This window comes from Vigna umbellata, chromosome 9, assembly GCF_029865625.1.
Source record: "Vigna umbellata cultivar VRB3 chromosome 9, Vumbellata_1.0, whole genome shotgun sequence".
NCBI lineage: Eukaryota > Viridiplantae > Streptophyta > Magnoliopsida > Fabales > Fabaceae > Vigna > Vigna umbellata.
The window spans coordinates 1,448,918-1,469,656 of NC_142173.1; the positions used below are offsets into that span (position 1 = coordinate 1,448,918).

The 20,739-nt window shown below is 31.9% G+C and overlaps 3 protein-coding genes across 5 annotated transcripts; 1 reads left to right on the forward strand and 2 right to left on the reverse strand.

Moving 5' to 3' along the window:
- Window positions 1-705: 705 nt before the first annotated feature.
- On the forward strand, window positions 706-12,387 carry LOC124844036 (ribulose-1,5 bisphosphate carboxylase/oxygenase large subunit N-methyltransferase, chloroplastic-like). Of its 3 annotated transcripts, XM_088098717.1 has the most exons (18): window positions 706-843; window positions 960-1,050; window positions 1,347-1,521; window positions 1,604-1,709; window positions 2,201-2,283; window positions 2,960-2,986; window positions 3,066-3,178; window positions 3,323-3,442; window positions 3,837-3,917; window positions 4,058-4,122; window positions 5,725-5,781; window positions 5,982-6,053; window positions 6,138-6,386; window positions 9,800-9,915; window positions 10,147-10,260; window positions 10,552-10,699; window positions 12,208-12,218; window positions 12,327-12,387. In XM_088098717.1, exons 1-18 carry the CDS (start codon window positions 793-795, stop codon window positions 12,385-12,387), a joined length of 1,740 nt encoding a protein of 579 aa, XP_087954843.1. In that variant the 5' UTR covers window positions 706-792. The 3 variants fall into 3 exon arrangements, with proteins under 3 accessions (XP_087954843.1, XP_087954841.1, XP_087954842.1); XM_088098715.1 differs by lacking the exons at window positions 12,208-12,218; window positions 12,327-12,387 and having other exon boundaries at window positions 10,552-10,927; XM_088098716.1 differs by lacking the exons at window positions 9,800-9,915; window positions 10,147-10,260; window positions 10,552-10,699; window positions 12,208-12,218; window positions 12,327-12,387 and adding an exon at window positions 7,972-9,793.
- LOC124844037 (uncharacterized) lies at window positions 12,145-14,541 on the reverse strand. The gene is made up of 3 exons (XM_047320888.2): window positions 14,236-14,541; window positions 13,190-13,401; window positions 12,145-12,722 (listed from the first exon to the last, which is right to left on the reverse strand). Exons 1-3 carry the CDS (start codon window positions 14,447-14,449, stop codon window positions 12,339-12,341), a joined length of 810 nt encoding a protein of 269 aa, XP_047176844.1. The 5' UTR covers window positions 14,450-14,541; the 3' UTR covers window positions 12,145-12,338.
- A 1,670-nt stretch (window positions 14,542-16,211) lies between these two features.
- LOC124844035 (UDP-galactose/UDP-glucose transporter 2-like) lies at window positions 16,212-19,668 on the reverse strand. The gene is made up of 7 exons (XM_047320887.2): window positions 19,011-19,668; window positions 18,577-18,605; window positions 18,277-18,478; window positions 17,775-18,017; window positions 17,451-17,552; window positions 17,244-17,351; window positions 16,212-16,642 (listed from the first exon to the last, which is right to left on the reverse strand). The coding sequence occupies exons 1-7, from the start codon at window positions 19,134-19,136 to the stop codon at window positions 16,379-16,381; spliced, it is 1,074 nt and encodes a 357-aa protein (XP_047176843.1). The 5' UTR covers window positions 19,137-19,668; the 3' UTR covers window positions 16,212-16,378.
- Between the last annotated feature and the right edge of the window lie 1,071 nt (window positions 19,669-20,739).

The window sequence follows — 20,739 nt, forward strand, 5'->3', positions numbered from 1 at the left end:
TAGTTTGGTATTATTTTCCATCTTCCAATTCCATAAGCCACTAGAAAAATAAAAAGATTGCAGGGGAAGAGATAAATAAAGAAAATATAAACAATACACATTGTTTTTAGAGATTGTGATCTGATCTCTAAAAATACTTACACTTTACTGAAACTGATATTCGTTGTCTTAAACTAGGGAAATGAAGAAATGGATTGAATATTTTTTATAACTTTACAATGTTTAATTTCAACACTTAAATGAATGTTGACTATTTAATAAAGAATAAAGAATGTTCAGTATTTAGTAATATTATAATTTGTACTTAATTTTCATTACTTTTTAAAGCTTTTACTCAATTAATTAAATTAGTGTTGTAAAAGGTACATGCGATCCGAATCTGGTGCACTGCAGGTTGATAGGTTGATAGTTTAGTGAACTAATTTAATTTGAGAAAAAAATTACCCAATTGAATTTATTGTCATTTGGTGAGTAAAATCACTTAATTATAATTTTTTTAAAATAAAAGATATCTTTTTTAATTTAAATTTAAATAAATTTTATTTATGTTAAATTTTAAAAATAATTTAAAATTAAATAAAAATATAATATACAATTCAAATAAATAAGCTTGTAACATTAATAATGTTTAACCGAATTTTAAGAGGATCGGATTCAAAATTTATCGGTATTAAAAAATTTAATTCTTTTTTAAACCCAACCGTGGTATTTTTTACAGGATTAAACCCTTTAAACCTTTAGCCCCTGTCATCAAGTAGGCGCAAACCAAAAATTGGCTAGGTACCGGTAGCTATGGCGAGCCCAGAAGAAGCAAAGCTCGAAACTTTCATGCAGTGGCTACAGGTTCGGTAACATGCTTATTGATTTGTGGTCAAAGGATACGTATATTGGGATTTTGTGTTGAATACTTAATAGTGACTTTTGATAAGTTTTGAATTTTGATTTGGGATTCAATTCAGGCAAATGGGGTGGAGCTACGAGGTTGCAAGATCAAGTGGTGTGATTCCAAACGAGGGTTTGGCATCTTTTTTGAAAAAGATGTTTCTGATGGTAATATCAATATGGATTGAGTAGGGAGAAGGAGTTGGTGTTATTGGTTGTTAGAATATACGTGACATTGTTGTTGTTTGGAATGTGGAAGTGTGTGAAAATTTGTTAATTCACTTTTGTTATAATCTTAAAATATTGAAATTCGAAAGCACTGGTCTGCCTTTGATGCTAAAAAAATGGAAATCTTCAGAAAAGGAAAATATTTTAGGTGCTTAGTGTTGTCATCTGAATGTTTATAGTTCTGTGCCTTGACCACTAAAAAGAGGTAATGTAGTATTGTTTTCTTTGAAAATCAGGGGTTATGTTGGTTGTTCCACTAGATTTAGCCATTACTCCAATGAGGGTGTTGCAAGATCCTCTTCTAGGACCAGCATGTAGAGCAATGTTTGAAGAAGGAGATGTGGATGACAGGTTACTAATGATATTGTTATTGACTGTGGAGCGGTTGCGTAAGAATTCTCTATGGAAGCCGTATGTATGGTTGACTGTGTTTCACTTTGGGAATCAGATTGTGTTGTGAGTTTCACTTGTTGGGTGGTTGAAACTAAATCAGGTACCTCGATATGCTTCCAACCACTTTTGGGAATCCACTTTGGTTTAGTGATGATGAACTTCAAGAACTGAGAGGAACAACACTATATCGTGCGACTGACTTGCAGGTAATTTTTCTTGTGACTTGTTCTTTTTGTACCATTTACCAGTTGAATTACAGTTGTGCTTTTCTTGCCAATTAGAAGATGTATCATGATAAAAACACAAGACTGGTTATTCCTGTGTTCGCTTGTCTTTGTTTCACTGCATTTCAAAAGATAGTTTGTGTGACCTTATATGAAAAATTGCTTCCCATAATTTCAGAAAGTAGTTTGTGTGACCACTCTGCTCTGAAGCTTTTACTTGTGTTCTTCTTGGAGTAATGATCAATGTGATAAAATGGCATTGAAGGAGCATGCACTAGATACACTATAAAAACCACTTAAAATAAACTGAAGCTAGTTTTATTTTAGTCTGATTTCACCTTCCATCTGAACATGTTTAGTTTTGTTTTATCGTGTTTTTCTGTTTGAGACACAACCAGAGCCAGAGTTCAACTCTGCTATTAACTTCTGGTCACTTATTCAATAGTATGTTTGATAACTGTATTATCTTGCAGAAGAAAAGCCTGCTTTCTCTGTATGAAACTAAAGTGAAGGATATAGTGAAGAAACTTTTGACTCTTGATGGAAATTCAGAGATGTATGGGTAAAATTGTATTTGTATTGATTAGTTTATGTTTTTTAAGTGGTTAATTCATAATTGAAACAGTTTACTCTTCTTGAATTTTTGATGTCTTATTTATAGCTAATTAATGTAGGATATACGTTGATGATGTATTTTGGTTTTGGGATTGAGTGCTACACTTGTGAAGTATAATTTACTTGTTAAGTTCACTACTTCACCTTATATGAAAGCTATTATGGCATTAAGATTTAAATGCGAATACTCTGTACTATGCTAAACGTGCCTCTGCTTTTCCTATTAAGTTCTATTCAACATAATTCATTCAGATGTAAGTAATCTATTTGTTGATGTTGTAGAATACGGTCCTTTGTTGAAAAAAGCAAGATATCGTCTTCTCTTTTGCTTATAGTCTGCCACTGAAGTACATGAACATAGGATTTGATTGATCAATATGACATTCTATGCAATGCTATTTACATTTCAATATTGTCTTTTTGATATACCCCACATCAATCTGCAGTTAATATTTCTTCATTCTACATTAAAAAATGCCTTCACTATATACCATTCAACTATCTTCAGAATGATGAATTTAAATGTTTTAGATTTGTTTTCAAACAACTATTTAACTTGTTAGCTAAATTTTAAACGTACATTTACATTGCTTATCTTATGCCTGACCTTTTTGCAGTGAGGTGTGCTTTGAAGATTTCCTTTGGTATGTGGTGTACTTTAGTGAATTTTAATGGCTTCAACTAAAACCTTGGGGGTTGATAGTAGACTTGCCTTCTTTCTAGGGCGAATTCAGTATTTTGGACCCGTGCTTTAAACATTCCAATGCCTCGATCTTATGTATTTCCAGAAATGCAAGATGATCATGACAGTTGCATTCCTGAAGCTGATGAAAAAAGTGAGTCTGTCTTTTTTCTCTTTCTAACTTTTTTATAACAATTTTCTCTGCTGTTTGTGTCCAATAAAAAAAGGTCAGAATTTAGTATTTCTATGAATTTGAGACTACAAAATGTTATTAAAATAGGGAAGTTTTTTATTGCAGGAAACCAGGTTAAAAAATCTAACAGTCTGACCACGAAAGTGGCATGTAACAGTTGCACAGTGACAGGAGAAACTGTTTGGGTGGAGGGTCTTGTCCCTGCCATTGACTTTTGTAACCATGGTAATTGTTTTGCTTTGAACCGTTGACATTTATTTCACTTCTACTTTACTTTGCTGTTCATTTCTTCAATGTTTCTTTTCGTTCCCCTTTAGATATTGTTTGATACAAAACCCACTCTTAGATGTGTAACAGCGTATAGATTTTGGTCAATTAATTTCTTGACATCATATCAAAGCCTTTACGAACAAAGAGCTAAGAAATTAGTCCTTGTTGCTCCAATTCTGATAAATTTTGGTGCAAATTATGAAGTGATAATGTTCATGTCTTCAGGGGGTCATATCATTGATAAATGGGAGAGATAAATGAACTATTGTGCCTGGGTGTGTCATCTTCATGTAATATATATGCTAGATATAACAAATGCCTTATTTACATTGATCATGTGGTCAATCAGATCTAAAGCCGATAGCAACGTGGGAAGTTGATGGAACTGGTTTAGCAACAGGAGTTCCTTTCTCCATGTATCTTATTTTGGGTAACAATTTTTCTTTGTACCTTCATTGTCATCCAAAATAAGCTTTTTCCACTTTTTTGCCTCTGCATTTGTAGTTTCTTTTAAATGTCTATTTAATTGAATTTTTCTTTCTCTCCATTTTTCTTTTCTTGATTGTGAAGCTGCTCAAAGTGACTTGCAAAATGACCAAGAAATTTCTATTAGTTATGGAAATAAGGGAAATGAGGTACTTTATATTGTTCTGTGGTTTTCAAAACTGAAACAATTTTCCTATATTATTTTTTATATTCTCATTTACTTTTCTGTTCTATTTTCACCATTCATTTTAAGCTCCAATTTTGTGGGCTTCAAGCAGAGAAGTCTGCAAAGGGAAATAAGGTTTTTCATGTGGCAACCACTGGTGTAATGTCTTGTTGGCAATATATTTAACTTCACTGCAAAAGATTTTATTGAACCAGATACATAATTGCCTTGTCAATAAACTGCAAGACTGGGTTGCCCTGTACATCTGTCCCTTTAACTTCTTTGAGTTCACATGTACCTTTATACGTATGTCTTAGTTGCATTTTACTACCCAATTATCATTTTTCAAATTTACCATCAAGTTTTTTCTCGCACATTTTACTGTCACAGTTTTCAATTTTCAACAAAATTGTGACATGTCCTAAAACATGATGCTGTTTTGTTACCATTTTTTTTTTCAAAACAACATCGTTTTGTTACCAACATGATGATAAAATGCTTACAAATTAGAAAACATTATAGTAAAATGTGCAAAAACATATTCGTGTAAAATTCACCACATGATAATAATAATAAAGTGGGTAAAATGTGGGTTTGTGGCCATGTCAAGTAAGAAAATGTTTTATTATGAGAGATGAGGGGGATTAATAACTGCAGTTAGATCATAATACTCATTTAAATATTTATTAACATCATTTTACATTATCAAATCTCTAAATATTCATAAAACCAAAATAAAATTTCTAAAAGATCTCAATCATTTTCATTTAAAATATTTCAATTATCTTATTAATTTTCTTTAAGATTATGATTAACTCATTACCATGATCGTTGTCACTTTAATCATGATCATTATTGACATCACCATCATGGACACTAGAATCGCCACTATCTCGTTTTGGCTAAGTTGGTGTTGGTTCTAGTGGTCAATTGTGGAAACAACAACAAAAATAGTGTGTAGGGTGGTGGAAACATCGACGATGATGTAGTGGTGGTTTAAGTAGCATTATAGTGGTGTCAATGATGGCGGTGATTGCAATAGTGACAATGATAATGATGGTGATAAGATAATCGTAATCTTAAAGAAAACTACATGATTATTAAGATATTTTATAATGAAATAATTGAAATCTTAGAGATTTTATTTATTTTTTATGAAGATTTAGAGATTTTTTTGTTATAAAAAAGGAAATAAAATACTAAGAGATTTGATAATGTAAGTTGTACAAATGATTTTATAAATAAATATTTTAGTCTAAACTGTTTATTTTGATCTATAATAAAACATTTTCTCACCTTATATGGCCTCCATACTTGTCTCTATACTTTTAAAAAATAAATAAAAAATAAAAAAAGGGATATGAGAGGTTAAAAAATAAATTGTGGGTGGTTTGCGCTGTGCTGTTGGAGGAAGCCAGTGATTTAGGGAATGTGGGAGAGAAATAATACTTTACCGTGGTAGTTACAGGAGTAAAAATAGAATATACAAAATGTGTACAATAAACGACATATCCCATCTATATATGAATTACTTTGAAGCTTATTTCAAGTGCTAATGGTTTTCGTATTTTTCCACCTGGCACAGGAACTTCTGTATTTGTATGGTTTTGTCATTGATGAGAACATAGATGACTATGTCATGGTAATGACTTATACTTTTTAATTATTGCTACCACCCCCTTTATTTGTTGCTTAATGGCAATTTGAATTTGTGGCATGTTTTAGTAGAAATACTTAGTAATATCCACCTCATTTTTTAATCAGTTCCTTGCAATAATTACCCAATCAGAGTTGCAACTATAAAAGTATTTCATTCTTTGACTGAATTGTTTGGTCCTTCAGGTCCACTATCCAGCAGAAGCAATGAATACTATTTCCCTTTCAGAGTCCAAAGGACAGCTTCTCGAAGTGCAGGTATGCCAATAGTTTACCTTCATCTTCTGTTCTAAAATTTCCAACTTATGTAATTACACTCTCTGTTTCTTGATATGTTTACAGAATGCTGAAATGAGATGTCTTTTACACAAAACGTTTCTGGATAATGGGTTTTTTCCGCTAGGGACCCAAATCAGTGGAGAAGATAACAAGGGAAAAGCTGAACAAGTTTGCAACTATAGTTGGAGTGGTCAGCGCAAGATGCCATGTTATGCAAACAAGCTAGTGTTTCCTGAGAAATTTATGACTACTTTGAGGACCATAGCCATGCAAGAAGAAGAGCTTTACAAGGTTTCATCAATGCTGGAAGAGGTTCAGTTTCTATACAAAAGTTTTCTTTTCATATTTCCTTTGAAATGTTAGACTATTGGTTCCTACCTTTGTCACTGAAATTGCATTTTTCTCTTCATTTAATTAGTCTGCTATCTATTTTTACCACATTTCCTACCCGTTCCATTAGTTAACTGCTACAGGTTAAGTGACCTGGTTACTTGACATTTGATTCCATGCTTTCCATCATGGGAGGGACAATTGACAACCTCTTTGTCTTTGAAAGAGAAACAAAACCCTTGCCTTACCTACGGTTAAATTGCTTACAACTTAGTAATATTCAGACTGATAATACTAAATGAAAACAATTGACTGTATAGTCACTGCCGAGCATATGTGGCAATATAACAATCCCACTGATGACTTGAGTATGTTTTATTATATGTGATGAGTTTATAGGATGTTGTGTTGTGTAACTCTGTTGGTTAGAACTCTTTAATGGACTAAGTGGTCATCTGTTCAAGTCTTGACTTGAACATAAATTTTTGTTATTTATTTATTTTATTGATATAAGTGCAACACATATTATTGAATGATTGTTAAATTTGTGATGTCTAATATTCTCAATGTGATCAGTTGGCTTGTTGGTAGAGATGATGGTCTAGGATTGAATGGATGTGAGTTCAAATTCTAGAAATAAAGTTTTGATGTGAAACCTTTTGATTTATGTATACTTTTGCCTGGGTGCAAGAATGTCTTTTACCCTTTGTGTTTTGAGGTGTAGAAATTATAAATGGGGTGTAGGAAGTAAAGGCATACACTTGAAATAAAATAAGCAGAAAAATAAAAGATTTAAATGAAGATGTTATAGTGTACGTATCTTTTTATACTTCTTCTCTTTCTATTTCTCCTTTAATAAACCTTTTTTTTTCTTTTTAATTAAAATCTATTATAAGGTAACTGCCTAGATAATGTTTCCTTAAAAATCTCAACCATTTTTTAAACTATAATTGCTTCCTTTAAATCTTTTATTTTTCTGCTTATTTTATTTCAAGCATAGGCCTTTACTTCCTACACCCCATTTATAATTTCTACATACGTAAAATCAAACAAGGTTTCACATCAAACTTTTATTTCTAGAATTTGAACTCACATTCATTCAATCCTAGACCATCATCTCTACCAATAACCCAACACATCACATTGAAAATATTAGACATCACAAATTGAACAATCATTCAATAATATGTGTGCACTTATATCAATAAAATAAATAACATAAAAATTTATGTTCAAGTCAAGAATTGAACACGTGACCACTTAGTCCATCAAAGAGCTCTAACCAACTGTTACACAACACCTTATGAACTCATGCACATAACCAACTCTTTTTTTTTGTGATTTGAGACGTAGGGTTTCATTTGAATTGGATTTGGGGTTCTTGATTTTGCGATTAGGGTTTTTGGAATGGGGAATATTTTAGGGTTTTGTAATCTTTTCTTGTGACTTGGAATTCTCGTGTGTATTGAGTTTGCAATGAAGGAATTTGGATTTCTTGATTCTCCTCTGCAGATTGTTGTTGTGATTTAGGGGTTAGGGTTTTGAAATGGGGATTTTTGGGTTTCAGATTCTTGCGTTTTGGGTTCTCGAGGTGGTTGCGATGGTAGTGGCAACCTGTTTTGCTCTGAGTGGTGCAGCCATGGAGGTTGCGGCAGTTGGCTGTGGAGTCCTTCGTGGACTTGGCTTGGGCTAGGGTGTGTTTAGAACTGGACTGGGTTAATTGGGCTGTAAGACCCTTGAGGGGCAGATTTGAAATCGCAATTGTAGAGACTCAAAAATAATAATAATAATAAGACAGAGAATTCAAAATAATAAAAACTTATGTCTCTAAAATTAAAATAATGGGAAATAAAGTTATTTAATTAACATTTGATGAAATTGGAAATAAAAATTAATTGGGTTTAAAGAGGAAAATAATGAGGTTACAATCATTAGTTAGAATATTAAATGATTTACTAATTTTGGTTAATAAAAGAGGAAAATAATGAGGTTACAATCATTAATTTGATTAATAAATGATTTATTATTTTTGGTCTGTTATTAAATAGTATTTATTTATTTAATTTATATTTTATAACCTATTGTTGGAGTGGACCCATGAGGGTTTCATGTTGAGCACATTGCATTTTTGGATTAGACTTGAGATAATGATGAATGAATAATGTTCAGCAGGGGATAAGAATATCAGGATAGACGTTTGATTGATGTTGAAACATGAGTGAGTGTTGGGTGCACCTGAGTGAGAGGTTGATGAGCATAAGAGTGGGGTAGGTCCACTTGCTGTACCTAGTAAATCCTGAGATTATTGATCGTCTGATACGAGATAACGACTCCCTTTGGCCTTGTGTGCGAAAAGGGGGTGCTCGGGTATTGAGCCTTCTTTGTATGCGGGTGATGGTGTTTGCCTTGTCCTTGTGTGGCAAGAAACATGTTCCTTAGTTAGGATGGTGGGACTACTCGAGCAAACCTGTAGGGGAGGCCACAGGGGCCTGTAGGGGAGGCTACAAGTTTGTGAGGTAGGGTACAGGAGTGTGGCTGATTCTTTTCACTATGGAGTTTTTGGTATTGTGGAGGCTCATGGTGTCATTCATGATGAGGTTATTCGTGATGGAAGTACATGTGTTGATGATTCGTGATCATGATGTGTTTGGAGAAAGTATTGATAAGGATAACCTTGATGGTATAGTTATGATATGAATGATGAGGATGTTGATGATAATCATGGTGTAGAAATGATTTTGTTAGTAGGATAGCACTGGACATGATTGATTTGTTATTAAGTTGTGCTTGCTTCCTATGTATAAATTTTATTGTTATTGGTTGTGTTATGATAACTTACCCATATTTGTTGGTTATACGGGAGCAGGAGATGTTTCATATGTTCCAAATGCATGATAGAGAGACGAGAGTGGGTTTACTTTATTTCGTTTTGTGCTATAAATTTTAGAAACAATGTAAATGGGTTTACTTTATTTCGTTTTTATTTTATTAATTTCGGTATTATATAATTGGATTTCCGCAGTGGTATTTATGATTTTAAAAATTTTAATTGGGATGTTACATAATACATAATACAATTGGGATGTTACATAATACAATTCACTTCCAAGCTCAAATACAATTTTTACATGTTTCATTAATTGTTTATAATTTTCATTACTAACTTTCTGTATTTTGCTTTTATTTATTTTGGAATCCATGTACTCAATTATATAACCATTCTTAGTTCTGGTGAATTAAAAGATCAATTACCAGTTCTTCATACCTTTTTCTTCTACTGTTGGCCGATTTTGTGTTAAAATGAGATTAATTTATTACTTACATTTAGCCAGAAGCCTAGAACCCGAAGGCAAGTGATAAGCATTATTGTTTGACTTCATGCTTTCTATGAAAAGCTTGCTGGACCTGAAAGGGAGAGAGAACTATCAGATACAGATGTCCAATCAGCAGTATGGGAGGTCTGTGGTGATACTGGAGCTTTACAATTGCTTGTTGATCTTCTTCGTGTGAAGTAAGTTCCAGGAATTACATAGCCATAACTACTGATAGGATTATGTTAACTATAAACTAAAATGAATTTTTCCCTACTCCTAATCTGCATGCCTGTTATTGCCACTTGGTTTCTGCAAATGATGCTTTAATCTCTTTTAATTCATCATTTCATTTTGAGTGAATAAGGACACTACAACATCAACATTGATGATGTTATGTGCCATGCCTAACTGATTTCAATGCATTCAAGGATGATGAATCTTGAAGAGAGTTCCGGAACAGATGAAGATGACCTTGATTTACTCAGGAAAGCCCTTATTATTGATGACCAGGAAGATAGCAAACAATGCACGAGCAACTTAAGGTAGAAATTAGTATACTTGATTTTAGTATTCATATATGCCTTAATTATTAGGGATGACTCTGATGCCTATCTTTTTTCAAGGGTACAGGCAGTTAAACTGAGTCGTCCATCATTTCAATGGCTTTTCAAATACTAAAAAAATATCATGAAAACAACTTATATGAAAATAGTTTAACTCTATTCCTTGTTTATTACAGAGACAACATATACATAAACATCTGTTTACTAAACACTTAAGTTGTTTATCTATACACCATTTCATTGTATTATTTGTCTTTCCCAAAATTTCAGCACAAAGATAAATGACTCTGAGGAGCCAAAGTTGATGACTAGAAACAAGTGGTCTGCTATAGTATATCGGCGTGGACAGAAACAGCTAACAAGGTTATTCCTGCAAGAAGCAGAACATGCTTTGCAGTTATCACTGAATGAAGAAGAGGTGACTTCTTGCTAACTATGTCACATTGTTTAGTCCTATTTTCCCACTTTCATCTTAACCAATGGTTACTCTTTTCGTTGAGTAATTCTTAAATAGGTCAAGTGCCTATAGACACAACACAACTAATCAACACCTCGAGTTAGATTAAAATAATTGTAAACACTTTATTCACTCAAGAATTGCTCCATCTATGTTCTACACTTTATTCATTTTTATTGGTTTACACAAGTCATTCTTTACTTCTTTTAACTCTATAAAAGTAATAAATTTAGAACTGTCTAACTGCAGACCTTTAAAAGTGTAATCAGTTAAAAAAAAACTACGAATTTATCTGCTTAATTTGATAGAAAATCATTAATTTTTTAAACATACTAGTTTGATAACTACTGACACATCAGAACGGAAAAATGACGCACGATAAAGAGGTAATAAAAAACCGTAATCTTGAATCTGTTTGAGTGAAATGCATAGCAAGAATGTAACAGTTTTGGTCAAAAGTTATCAGTAACATGTTCTCCCTAACACAGTAGCTAACTCAAGAGGATGGGTTTGCAAGTTGGACAACCATTGCACATCAAAACTTATATTTAACGATCATAAAATAAATTAATTACACATTTAACATTCAATCTTTATGTTTGTAACAACATTTTACTGTTTTCTGCACTGAAGGTTACCCGTTTCAGTCTTTGAACTATGCAGTTTTAATTTTTTAGTCTTCATATTTATTGTATCTTTTCGTCATTTTTTTTTGTACGGTAGTGTTAGTTAAGAGAGTCAAGGAACATTGATCACTACAAAAATAAAATTATAAATACATGGAAGTATAATGTGTAATTTTAAGTAAGTATAAAGATTAAAACATAAAATGGGAAAGTATAAGACTCAAATTAGTAATTTAATTTTTGCAAAAGTTTAACTAAAAGAAGGAATATAGAAGTTTGTGACATTTTGTGATCCAGGACTCTGGTTTTCTCTGTAACACGTCTGAAGGGTAAGATTTTTGCTATTAAATTAATGATGGAAGATGCTTTTTGGCACATTGATAATGAAAGCTATCCTATGATAAAATAAGCATCGTTTCTTTGCTGAATATAGAAAATACGCATTGTGCCTTACAATCATGCATATTTCTGAATTCGAGTTTAGTATTACAAGCAAGATAATATAAAGATATTTGAGAAAACTATTTATAATTAAGTCTCGTAATTTTTTTTAATATTTAAAACTATGATGGTGTTATAACTAATTAAAAACAAATTTAAACACCGAAAATAAGACTAAGTTGATTTTAAGAAGGATGCAATTTTATAAACTTATATCTTAAAAGAGAATGAATGAAGCATTACTCTATTATCATTCTCAAGAATGAATGAAGTTTTTTTTTTATTATATAAAATTTGGTAAAGATTAGTATTGGGTGGAAAAAGAATTATAGGCCCATATGCAGAAATTCAACTAAAGATATTGCCTTATCATAAGTAACATTTTCAGAAAGGTTAGCTAAGAGCTTGAACAAATAGCAAGTTCATAAACTATTCCAAAATATAAATATTAAACCTATGTACCAGTATGAAAACTACATTTATCCAAAAAAAAAAGTGTTGTCAGATCCATTCAATTCAACTATAGTTATTCATCAACTCTCTAATCCTGTCACATGCTTAAGCATCCATCCTACTAAATAAGCAGCAGCTGCAGCTATGGAACCACTGAAAAGTGTGACAGCCACAGAGAACATCATGTTTTGGCCAGCAATCCTTGCCTTTGCCACCCCAAGAAGAGCAAGGGCAAGTGCAGAAGCTAGGCAAGCACTAACAAACTTGATAGAGTCATTGTCTGTGAATGGTATGAGGATAATGAAGGAGAGCAATGGAATTGAGCCAAAGAGCATGAAGGAGGCAAAGGTCACAAGGCCATTCTTCCATGGCTTCACTTCTTTGTCTGCTGGCAGCACTCCCTTGTCTGCCATCATTCTCTGGTCTACCATGATGTCCTTGTACTTTGTGAATATGTTCACAACCTTGCACCAAGTAGCACACTTCAGAAGCAAGTTTTGTTACAACCTTGCACCAAGTTAACATATAAAGAGTAAAGTTTTGATTGAGCTAAGTTTTGTTACAAATTTCTCCCCTTTAAAACTCTTTTTCTAACACACATTTTATCATTGCTTAAATTTATTGAAAACCACCAAACTAAGATAAAGTCATTTCATAAGATGTAAGACCTGTCAAAGAAATTTATTTTCAGTAAATTTTAACTGATAATAGTGTCTTCAAAAGAGTGTTTCTGGCATTTGTTTATAATACATGTACCAATAGTGTAAGTCTCTTATTGTGTATGATAACTTTGTTTTTATATTAGTTGAGTTGAAAGTAATATCTGTGATAGTTTCTAAAGGGTAGGTAGATAGTAAAAATTTTACACTTGGAAATGTATGTGAAACTCTAATTTTGTTTCAAATGGTAGTTTTTATCATGCATACCATACCATGGTTGCATCATTGCAGTCCATCCCAAGAGCTTGATAGTGATTAACTAACTCTGATTGCTCCTTTTTCCTTTGGTTGATGACATCCCATTCTGTCACTTTCCTTTCCTCAATGATCACTTCCTGCTCAGAGCTAGCAGACACAGAGTCCCCAAACCCCATTGATATTGCATCTGCCACAAGGTTTGAGAATCCAAGAACCAGCACATGCCCTGCAATTAGAGTGTAGCATATAAGTTAAAATAGCATTTATTCTATACATTGGCATCGATGGCATCACGATCTGTATCAGTGTTTCTGACAAACATATGTACAAATGCATACACAGTGACAAGAACCTTAGCCACACAACATAATCTCCTTGTGATTGGAATGCCTTAAGTCTTAAATTCAAATCCCATAATCTCCATTGTAAAAATTAATGTAATTTGTTGCGAAAAGGACAAGCTGCCATCATACAATCTTAGCACTAAAAATTTTAATGTGAAAAGGACCAAAGCTGCATTTAAATGCTGAAAATCTCGTTTACCTCCACCATCACATAATCAAGAGGTCTTTTATGCTCAGCTATTCAACAAGGAAACACAGGTGACAGTTGTTTAAAAGAAAATGAAATTTAAATGCATAATCTAAATGTGTTAACACATTTTAGATTTACTGTGATTAAAAGGCAAACAGATTCACTGATATTAAGCATCTACTGTTAAACATTAATTTTAAGCAGTTAAAAATGTAAAATAGTATTTACTATTGTAATGACACGTTAATATCACATCAATATTATGAATAATCATAAATTAACACAAACATGCATAAATTTATTTAATTAAACACTTGAATATTTATAACATTTAAGAGGATGTATGAGCTGATAACAACACATCTTGAGCTTGTGACCTCTGGGGATGATCTAGGTTCCATTTCAAGATTATATATCCTTAGAGTGATTACCAACTTAAAGGATCAACATTTGTAAAAGTATCTCAAAATTTCACCAAAATATCAAATACCCTAATGACAGTTAAAAGAAAAAATGACATAAATACCAGAGGATCTAGTGCTAGCATTGATGGAAGAGATGAGAGAAAAGCAAGTGATAATGGCATCAAGCCCTGCAAAAACTATGCTCTTTACATATTCTCCTTTCCAAGGCTCTCTTGGTCTCTCACTACTCTTTCTGTCTGAGTCACCACCGTCCTCCGCCGCTGTCTGGAGGAGCCTTGTGGTGGTGCCACCACTGCTGTCACCTATTTCACCCATTAAAAATCACGCCTTTTTTTTTTTGTATTTGTTTTGGAACTTTGTGGTGTGTATCAGAGTGGTAAAAAATATTGAAGTTGTTTTTCACTCTAGTTTTGATAGTGATGATTCAGGTGAGAAAGGTTGAATTGGTGTCACTATGCATGCAATTGCAGAAACACGTTGGCAATGAGTGGATTTGTTTTTCATTGTTTGATTGACACGTTTCCATGATGATTCATCACCACATTCCCACCGTTTCATCTTCAACAACACTTATCTTCTTCTGCAAACTACTGTAGAAAACCACACCTGTTATTTATTTCGTTATAATAGCTCTTTCGGCTTTTCAGAATAATACTCAAACTTAAAGTAAACTACAAATTTAATTATTAAAATTGTAAGTTGAAAATTAATTAAATAATAAAGTAATTCTTAAAATCCTCATAATCAATTTAGTTGGGTCAAATTCATCTCTGTAATCCACAAAATACTCTCTAAAGTATAAATTGTAATATTTACACAAATTAGTCTTTTAAACTTTATACTTGTAATAATAAGATAAACTGTTTCTAATTATAAAATTTTAACTCTGACTATTTCTAAATTTAGGCTTTATAATTATTAAATAATCTGTTTTAATGTTACCTTAAAAATTAAATTAATTGATAATTTATATTTTTAAATGTTTTTTATCATTTTATTTGTTGTAAAAAACAATTTGATTCTTTTTACTATATTAAGGAGTAAATTAATTCATGATTTATAATTTTAGAGACTAATTTACTATTCTCAAAGACTAATTTGTGGAAATATTACAATTTTTATGATTTCATCCTACATCTCACGTTAACACATGAAATTTTTACTCAAAATAAATAAATAGTAAATATAACACAGAGTCGATGCAATTATTAAATAAATTTTTTTATCAGAGTCGATGTAATTATTAAATAAATTTTTTTATCATTTATTTAAGTAAATTTGAAGATAAATGAGAGTAAATTTAGAAATAAATTTTTTTATTTTGTCACATCAATACAATTCTATACTAATTCTGAAAAAATTTATTTTCAAATTCATTATTAATAATATTTGAAAGAATAATAAAATATTCATTATTAATAATATTTCAAGTTGCTAGAGTAATACGATAATAAATAAATATATTAAACTACTCAATATAAATATATACTGTAGATATAAGAATTAAAACTAGAACTTAACTCCATCAAAATGGTTCTTTTTAATTATTCAATTAACAACTTATTTTATCATTACAACGATTTGAAACGTTCTTTTTTATATTAAGTTTTGACATTAGTTATTTTTCGCATAATTTCAAACAAAACTGTACATGCTATTAGTTGTTTGTATTTAAGGAGATCTAGTGAATTTTAAATGAATTGTTTTTATATGTTCATGAGTTTCAATTATTTAAAAATCATTTTCAGATATGCGTCACATCAACTCATCTATATAGAAAAAACAAATAAAATATTCATTTTCATAGAAATGAGTAAGTCCATACAAAATATCTAAGAATTTAATTTTAATAAACTTATCCATACATACATATACATTCATACATACATATATATATATATATATATATATATATATATATATATATATATATATATTTATTTATTTTGAAGTTATTCATTCAGGTGCAAAACTTATAATGTCAAGTCTCACTGTTGAGAAAACAGTATCAGTATCATTAAATTTGAGTAACAGCAACCGTGGAGAAAGAACAGAAGCTTTAAATGCGGTTTGACAGTAAAGCAATAAAATCTGAGACTTTCCATTAAAAAAATAATATAAAATTCTAATTTGGACATCAAATTATTTTCTTTTTCTTTCACATGACATGAAAATAACAAAGATATTGTGAATTTAAAAATAATATGACATAAAAAAAATTACTTTCATTTAGAACACATTAAGCTAGACCAAGGGCCTCCTTTCATCATTTTCCCCTGCAGAATTTGGCAGATTCCCCAACTCTTGATCACCAGTAGATTTTGCTCTGAGTTCCCCTGGAGATGAACTTAAGACCCTTTTGTTGCTACTGAATTTGCCATCAGGCAACATCTTCAATGTGATTCCCATAGCTATGAGTAAAAGTCCACTCCCATGTTGTTCTGTCAATGGTTTTGTGAATATCAAGTATGACAGTAGCAATGTCACTGCCTTTCTTGCTGTTGTTATCTGCAACAATATTCAATGAGCTAAGTTAGGATCACATAATGTGATTAAAGTCGAATTTTTCTAACACCCATATGCTGGTTATTTATTTATCTATGATACCACTGAATGATTGAATCGAGTTAAAGGGTGAGTGAGAATAAATGTTGTTTTCATTTTCATTTTCATTTAATCTCATTTGTGACTAGTAACAGACTCTCTTAATACTTAATTCCAAAACACTGTCTTATTAGTTGATATTCATGAAATGATAAACTAAACAACACTTTTTCCAATCAGTTGAATGAATGAAAATCCTGCGAATAGTTGGAACTCGCATATTTAGTGAAGGCTCACATGACTTTCACCTAATACTATTAATAGTGTCAAGAAATGTGATGCTAATATCTTTCCTTATGTCAGAACAAATTTCAATTCAAGTTAAGTTTTTTAATACAAAAGGATCATATGTTTGGTCATTGAATAACATTTAAGAGTGAGAAGGCATGGAGCCTGGTGTGTTTGTTTTTTCACATGGGGGTTATTAATGTTAGGAGCTGTAAAATGGTCCAAAAATAATTGACATGCCAATAAAAGGAAGTAAAATCATGTGAAAGCAATTTACCATTGCTGTGGTGGCAGCACCAAAGATGGCAATGAGGGAGAGAACAGATACTTGACCTATAAATGTGGCCATTGCTTCAAAGACCAAAACTCCATACACATAGGGATGCTGCAAGGACAAGAAAAAGTGATTCTGCTTAGAAAAAAGAAAAAAAAAAGCATAACATGTTACTGGTGTGGAAAAGGGTAGTGTTTATTCCAAAATTACCTGTGAGCATGAGGTCCATGCTTTGAATAATTCTCCTGTGAAAAGCATGGGTGGGATTAAGAAAGGCAAACCCACTACTGTTGAGCAGAAGAGCATCTCCATCTGTGTTTACAATGAGAAAAGTACTAGAAACTTAAAAGGCTATTATTATATATATTTATGGTTCCTATGAGGCTTAAACTATTATATCAGAAGACCATAAAAAGTTATATGGTTAAAATTTTCTGAGAAGTTAAAATATATCTATGTTGTTCAACATAATTGACATAAAAAATCAAGCACCTTGAAAGGCGCAAAGAAGGTACAGAAAGAGAAGGAAATCACCTGTGTGGTCTCAGGGTTCATAGTGAATATCGCTTCCTGAAGATTTCCCAGGAAAGAGTCCATGACCAATGCTCCAGAAATCATAACAACACCAACGACACTGAAATTCGGTGATGTCTGTGCATCTGCTAGTGTGAATAGGATCAGACCAACTACAAGAAGTATTGCAGATACATATTCATGTAATGGATATTTCCTTCTCAGACCCGGAATGAAGGCACCCATAATCATCACTGGCAGAACCTGTAACACAAAAACTGCTTCAGTTACATTTCAATGTTTAATGCTCGGTTTAGCTACAACATGGTGATACAGTTCTAGAGGCAAAAAACCAAGATTTGGAATCATTGAACTGCAGCTGATATTCCCTTTATAACAAGCTTAAGAATGAGTAAAACCTAATTGAGGTGTTTTAACTGTAGCTGATACAAAGATGTTTCCTTCAAAAATGGGTAAAGTAAGGATATGATAGAGTTTCTTTTCATGGGCTTTTGTTACTTACCTTTGTGGATTTGAACATGATTTGTGCAGGATAGTTAAGAAAAGCTAAAGAACCCTTTGTTAGGCCATGAGAGCCCATAAGTACAGCTGAGAGCTTTACATAAGTTTTCCATGAATTCACCATTTGCTTGCTTGTGAAGCCTTGAAGGTAAATCAGACACAGGTACACAAACCCTTGAACAAATGTGAAGTACCAACCATAGCTAAAACAAGTAAAAACAAACCACCAACTTCACCGTTAGACCCTATTCAAAGCTGCAAAACAGTAATAAATAGAATAGTACCAAGGTGAATCATTCACCTAAAATGGAGCCTATTATACACATATTCCTGCAAAATAAAGCAAATGAGAGAACACTTTATTAAAACATGATTATTCTCATTCCAATAACTAAAGAAAAGAAACAAAATTGAAGCCAAAAGTCCCCACAAAACATCCAGAGAGAACAACAAAAGGCAGACAAATCTTGGCACATTCGACAAAACATTTTACTTGAAAAATAATCTTTAGGCTAGCAATTATGAAAGAAAGGAAAGATAAAAAAGAAGGAAGAAATGTACAAAATCAAAGAAAACCAAATCCGTTTTACCACTAAAAAAACTACTTTTTTGCTTTTTTTCTTTCTCCCCTTGCTCAGCCCTTTTTCTGAAACCCAGTTGCAGAAAAACATCAAATTCAAGAATTCAAGAAAAGCGAGAAAACAGAGCAGATATATGATCCATCTTGACATCTACCTCACAGATGCCATTAACAAGATATCCAAAGAAGAACCCCGATGAACAAATAAGGAATTGCTGCCATCTTGGTCGGTCAGAGAGTGAAATTCCAAACAAACTACGAGCCTGCTCCTCGTTCTTCATCTGTTCACAGCACTCCTTCTCTGTCCACTATTCAACCTCCACACCCAGAATCCAATTCACCAAAAAGACAACACCTTTGGAACTCAAACCATCAACCAGCCTAGAAATCTTGCTCTTGCATGTCGACTTTGCCAACCCCAGAAAAACAAAATAGAATTTTGATCACAAAAAAACGGAAACTTATCTGATAAGTGACCAATCTTTGCAAGAAAGTTGCAGGGGGTCACCACTTTGTGCATGTAAGATTGAAAGAGAGAAAGTAAAAGGAGAGAGAAATTGAAAGAGTATTAGTAGTGTGTGTAAATGTGAGCATTCATTCATTCACCCACACAATCTCAGCTGTCTCCTACGTACTAGTATATATGTTTATGTAGTGTTGATTCCAAGCAAAGGTGGAAGGAATTGAATAAATAAGAAAAGAAAGAGAAAGATTTAATATTCGGAATTATGAAGGGACGCTCTTGATCTCATGGGAAAGGACTTAGGAGTATTAAATTGTGGCAGAAGCAGAAGGAGAAGACCAGCTTGGGGTGAAGGGCAGTTATGTCATGTGCGCTACATGCATATATCCCTTACTTCATGCCCCCTGTTCTTATTATAATGACAATATTGTCTTATTATTATAGTCCTAAAAATATAGGGTAGGTCCTACATAGGAATGATTTTGGAGGGTACCTTTCTTTACTTATGTTTTAACTTCACAAGTGCAAGTTTCCAATAACCAATGTAACTTCTGGTTATTGGCCATTTTGGAGTTCCACTCACAAACACCTCATATTAGGAATTACTATAACACCGTTTTTATATATTTTATTATAATTTTTCTATGATTCATTCCTTTATCAGAAATTTTATTTTCGGAAATATACATCATGTCAATGAATTTGATTTATTATAATCAGCCATAAAAATATAAAAATATGTTTTTAGTCTCTACATTATTATAATAATATGATAAATTAGTTTAATTATAAAAACTTTTGTGCTTAACCATTTATAATTCACCGATCGAATAGATGAAAATAAACTTTCAACCATACATTTTTGGACAGAAATTAATTTGTTTTATTATTACAATTTTAATAAAAGTGTTTCCGAGTTAGGCTATATAATTTAGATAAATTTATTATCCAACCCACTAACAAAATATTTAATTGGATTAGGTTTATTTTTGCATTTCTTTTATATAAAACTCAATTCAATCTTACTTTTAATCAGATTGAATTGGGTTGATGGAAGATTTTGAAAAACCTTATGTAAAAGTAGTAGAGGAAAAAATGTTACTACAATTACCAATATTAAAATTATCATTATTATCAATACTACAACCACTATCATTAACACTATACAATCATAATCATTCTCACTACCACTATAACTGCCATTGTTATTATCATTGTTGTATCTACAAATACCATTGTTAATATTACTACTACGATCAATACTATTACTACTACGATCAATACTATTAATACTACGATCAATACTATTACTACTATGATCAATACTATTATTACTATTATCAATACTATTACTACTATTATCACGGTCAATATCACCACTGCTACCATTACCATGGTCAATGTTATTATTTTCATTATTA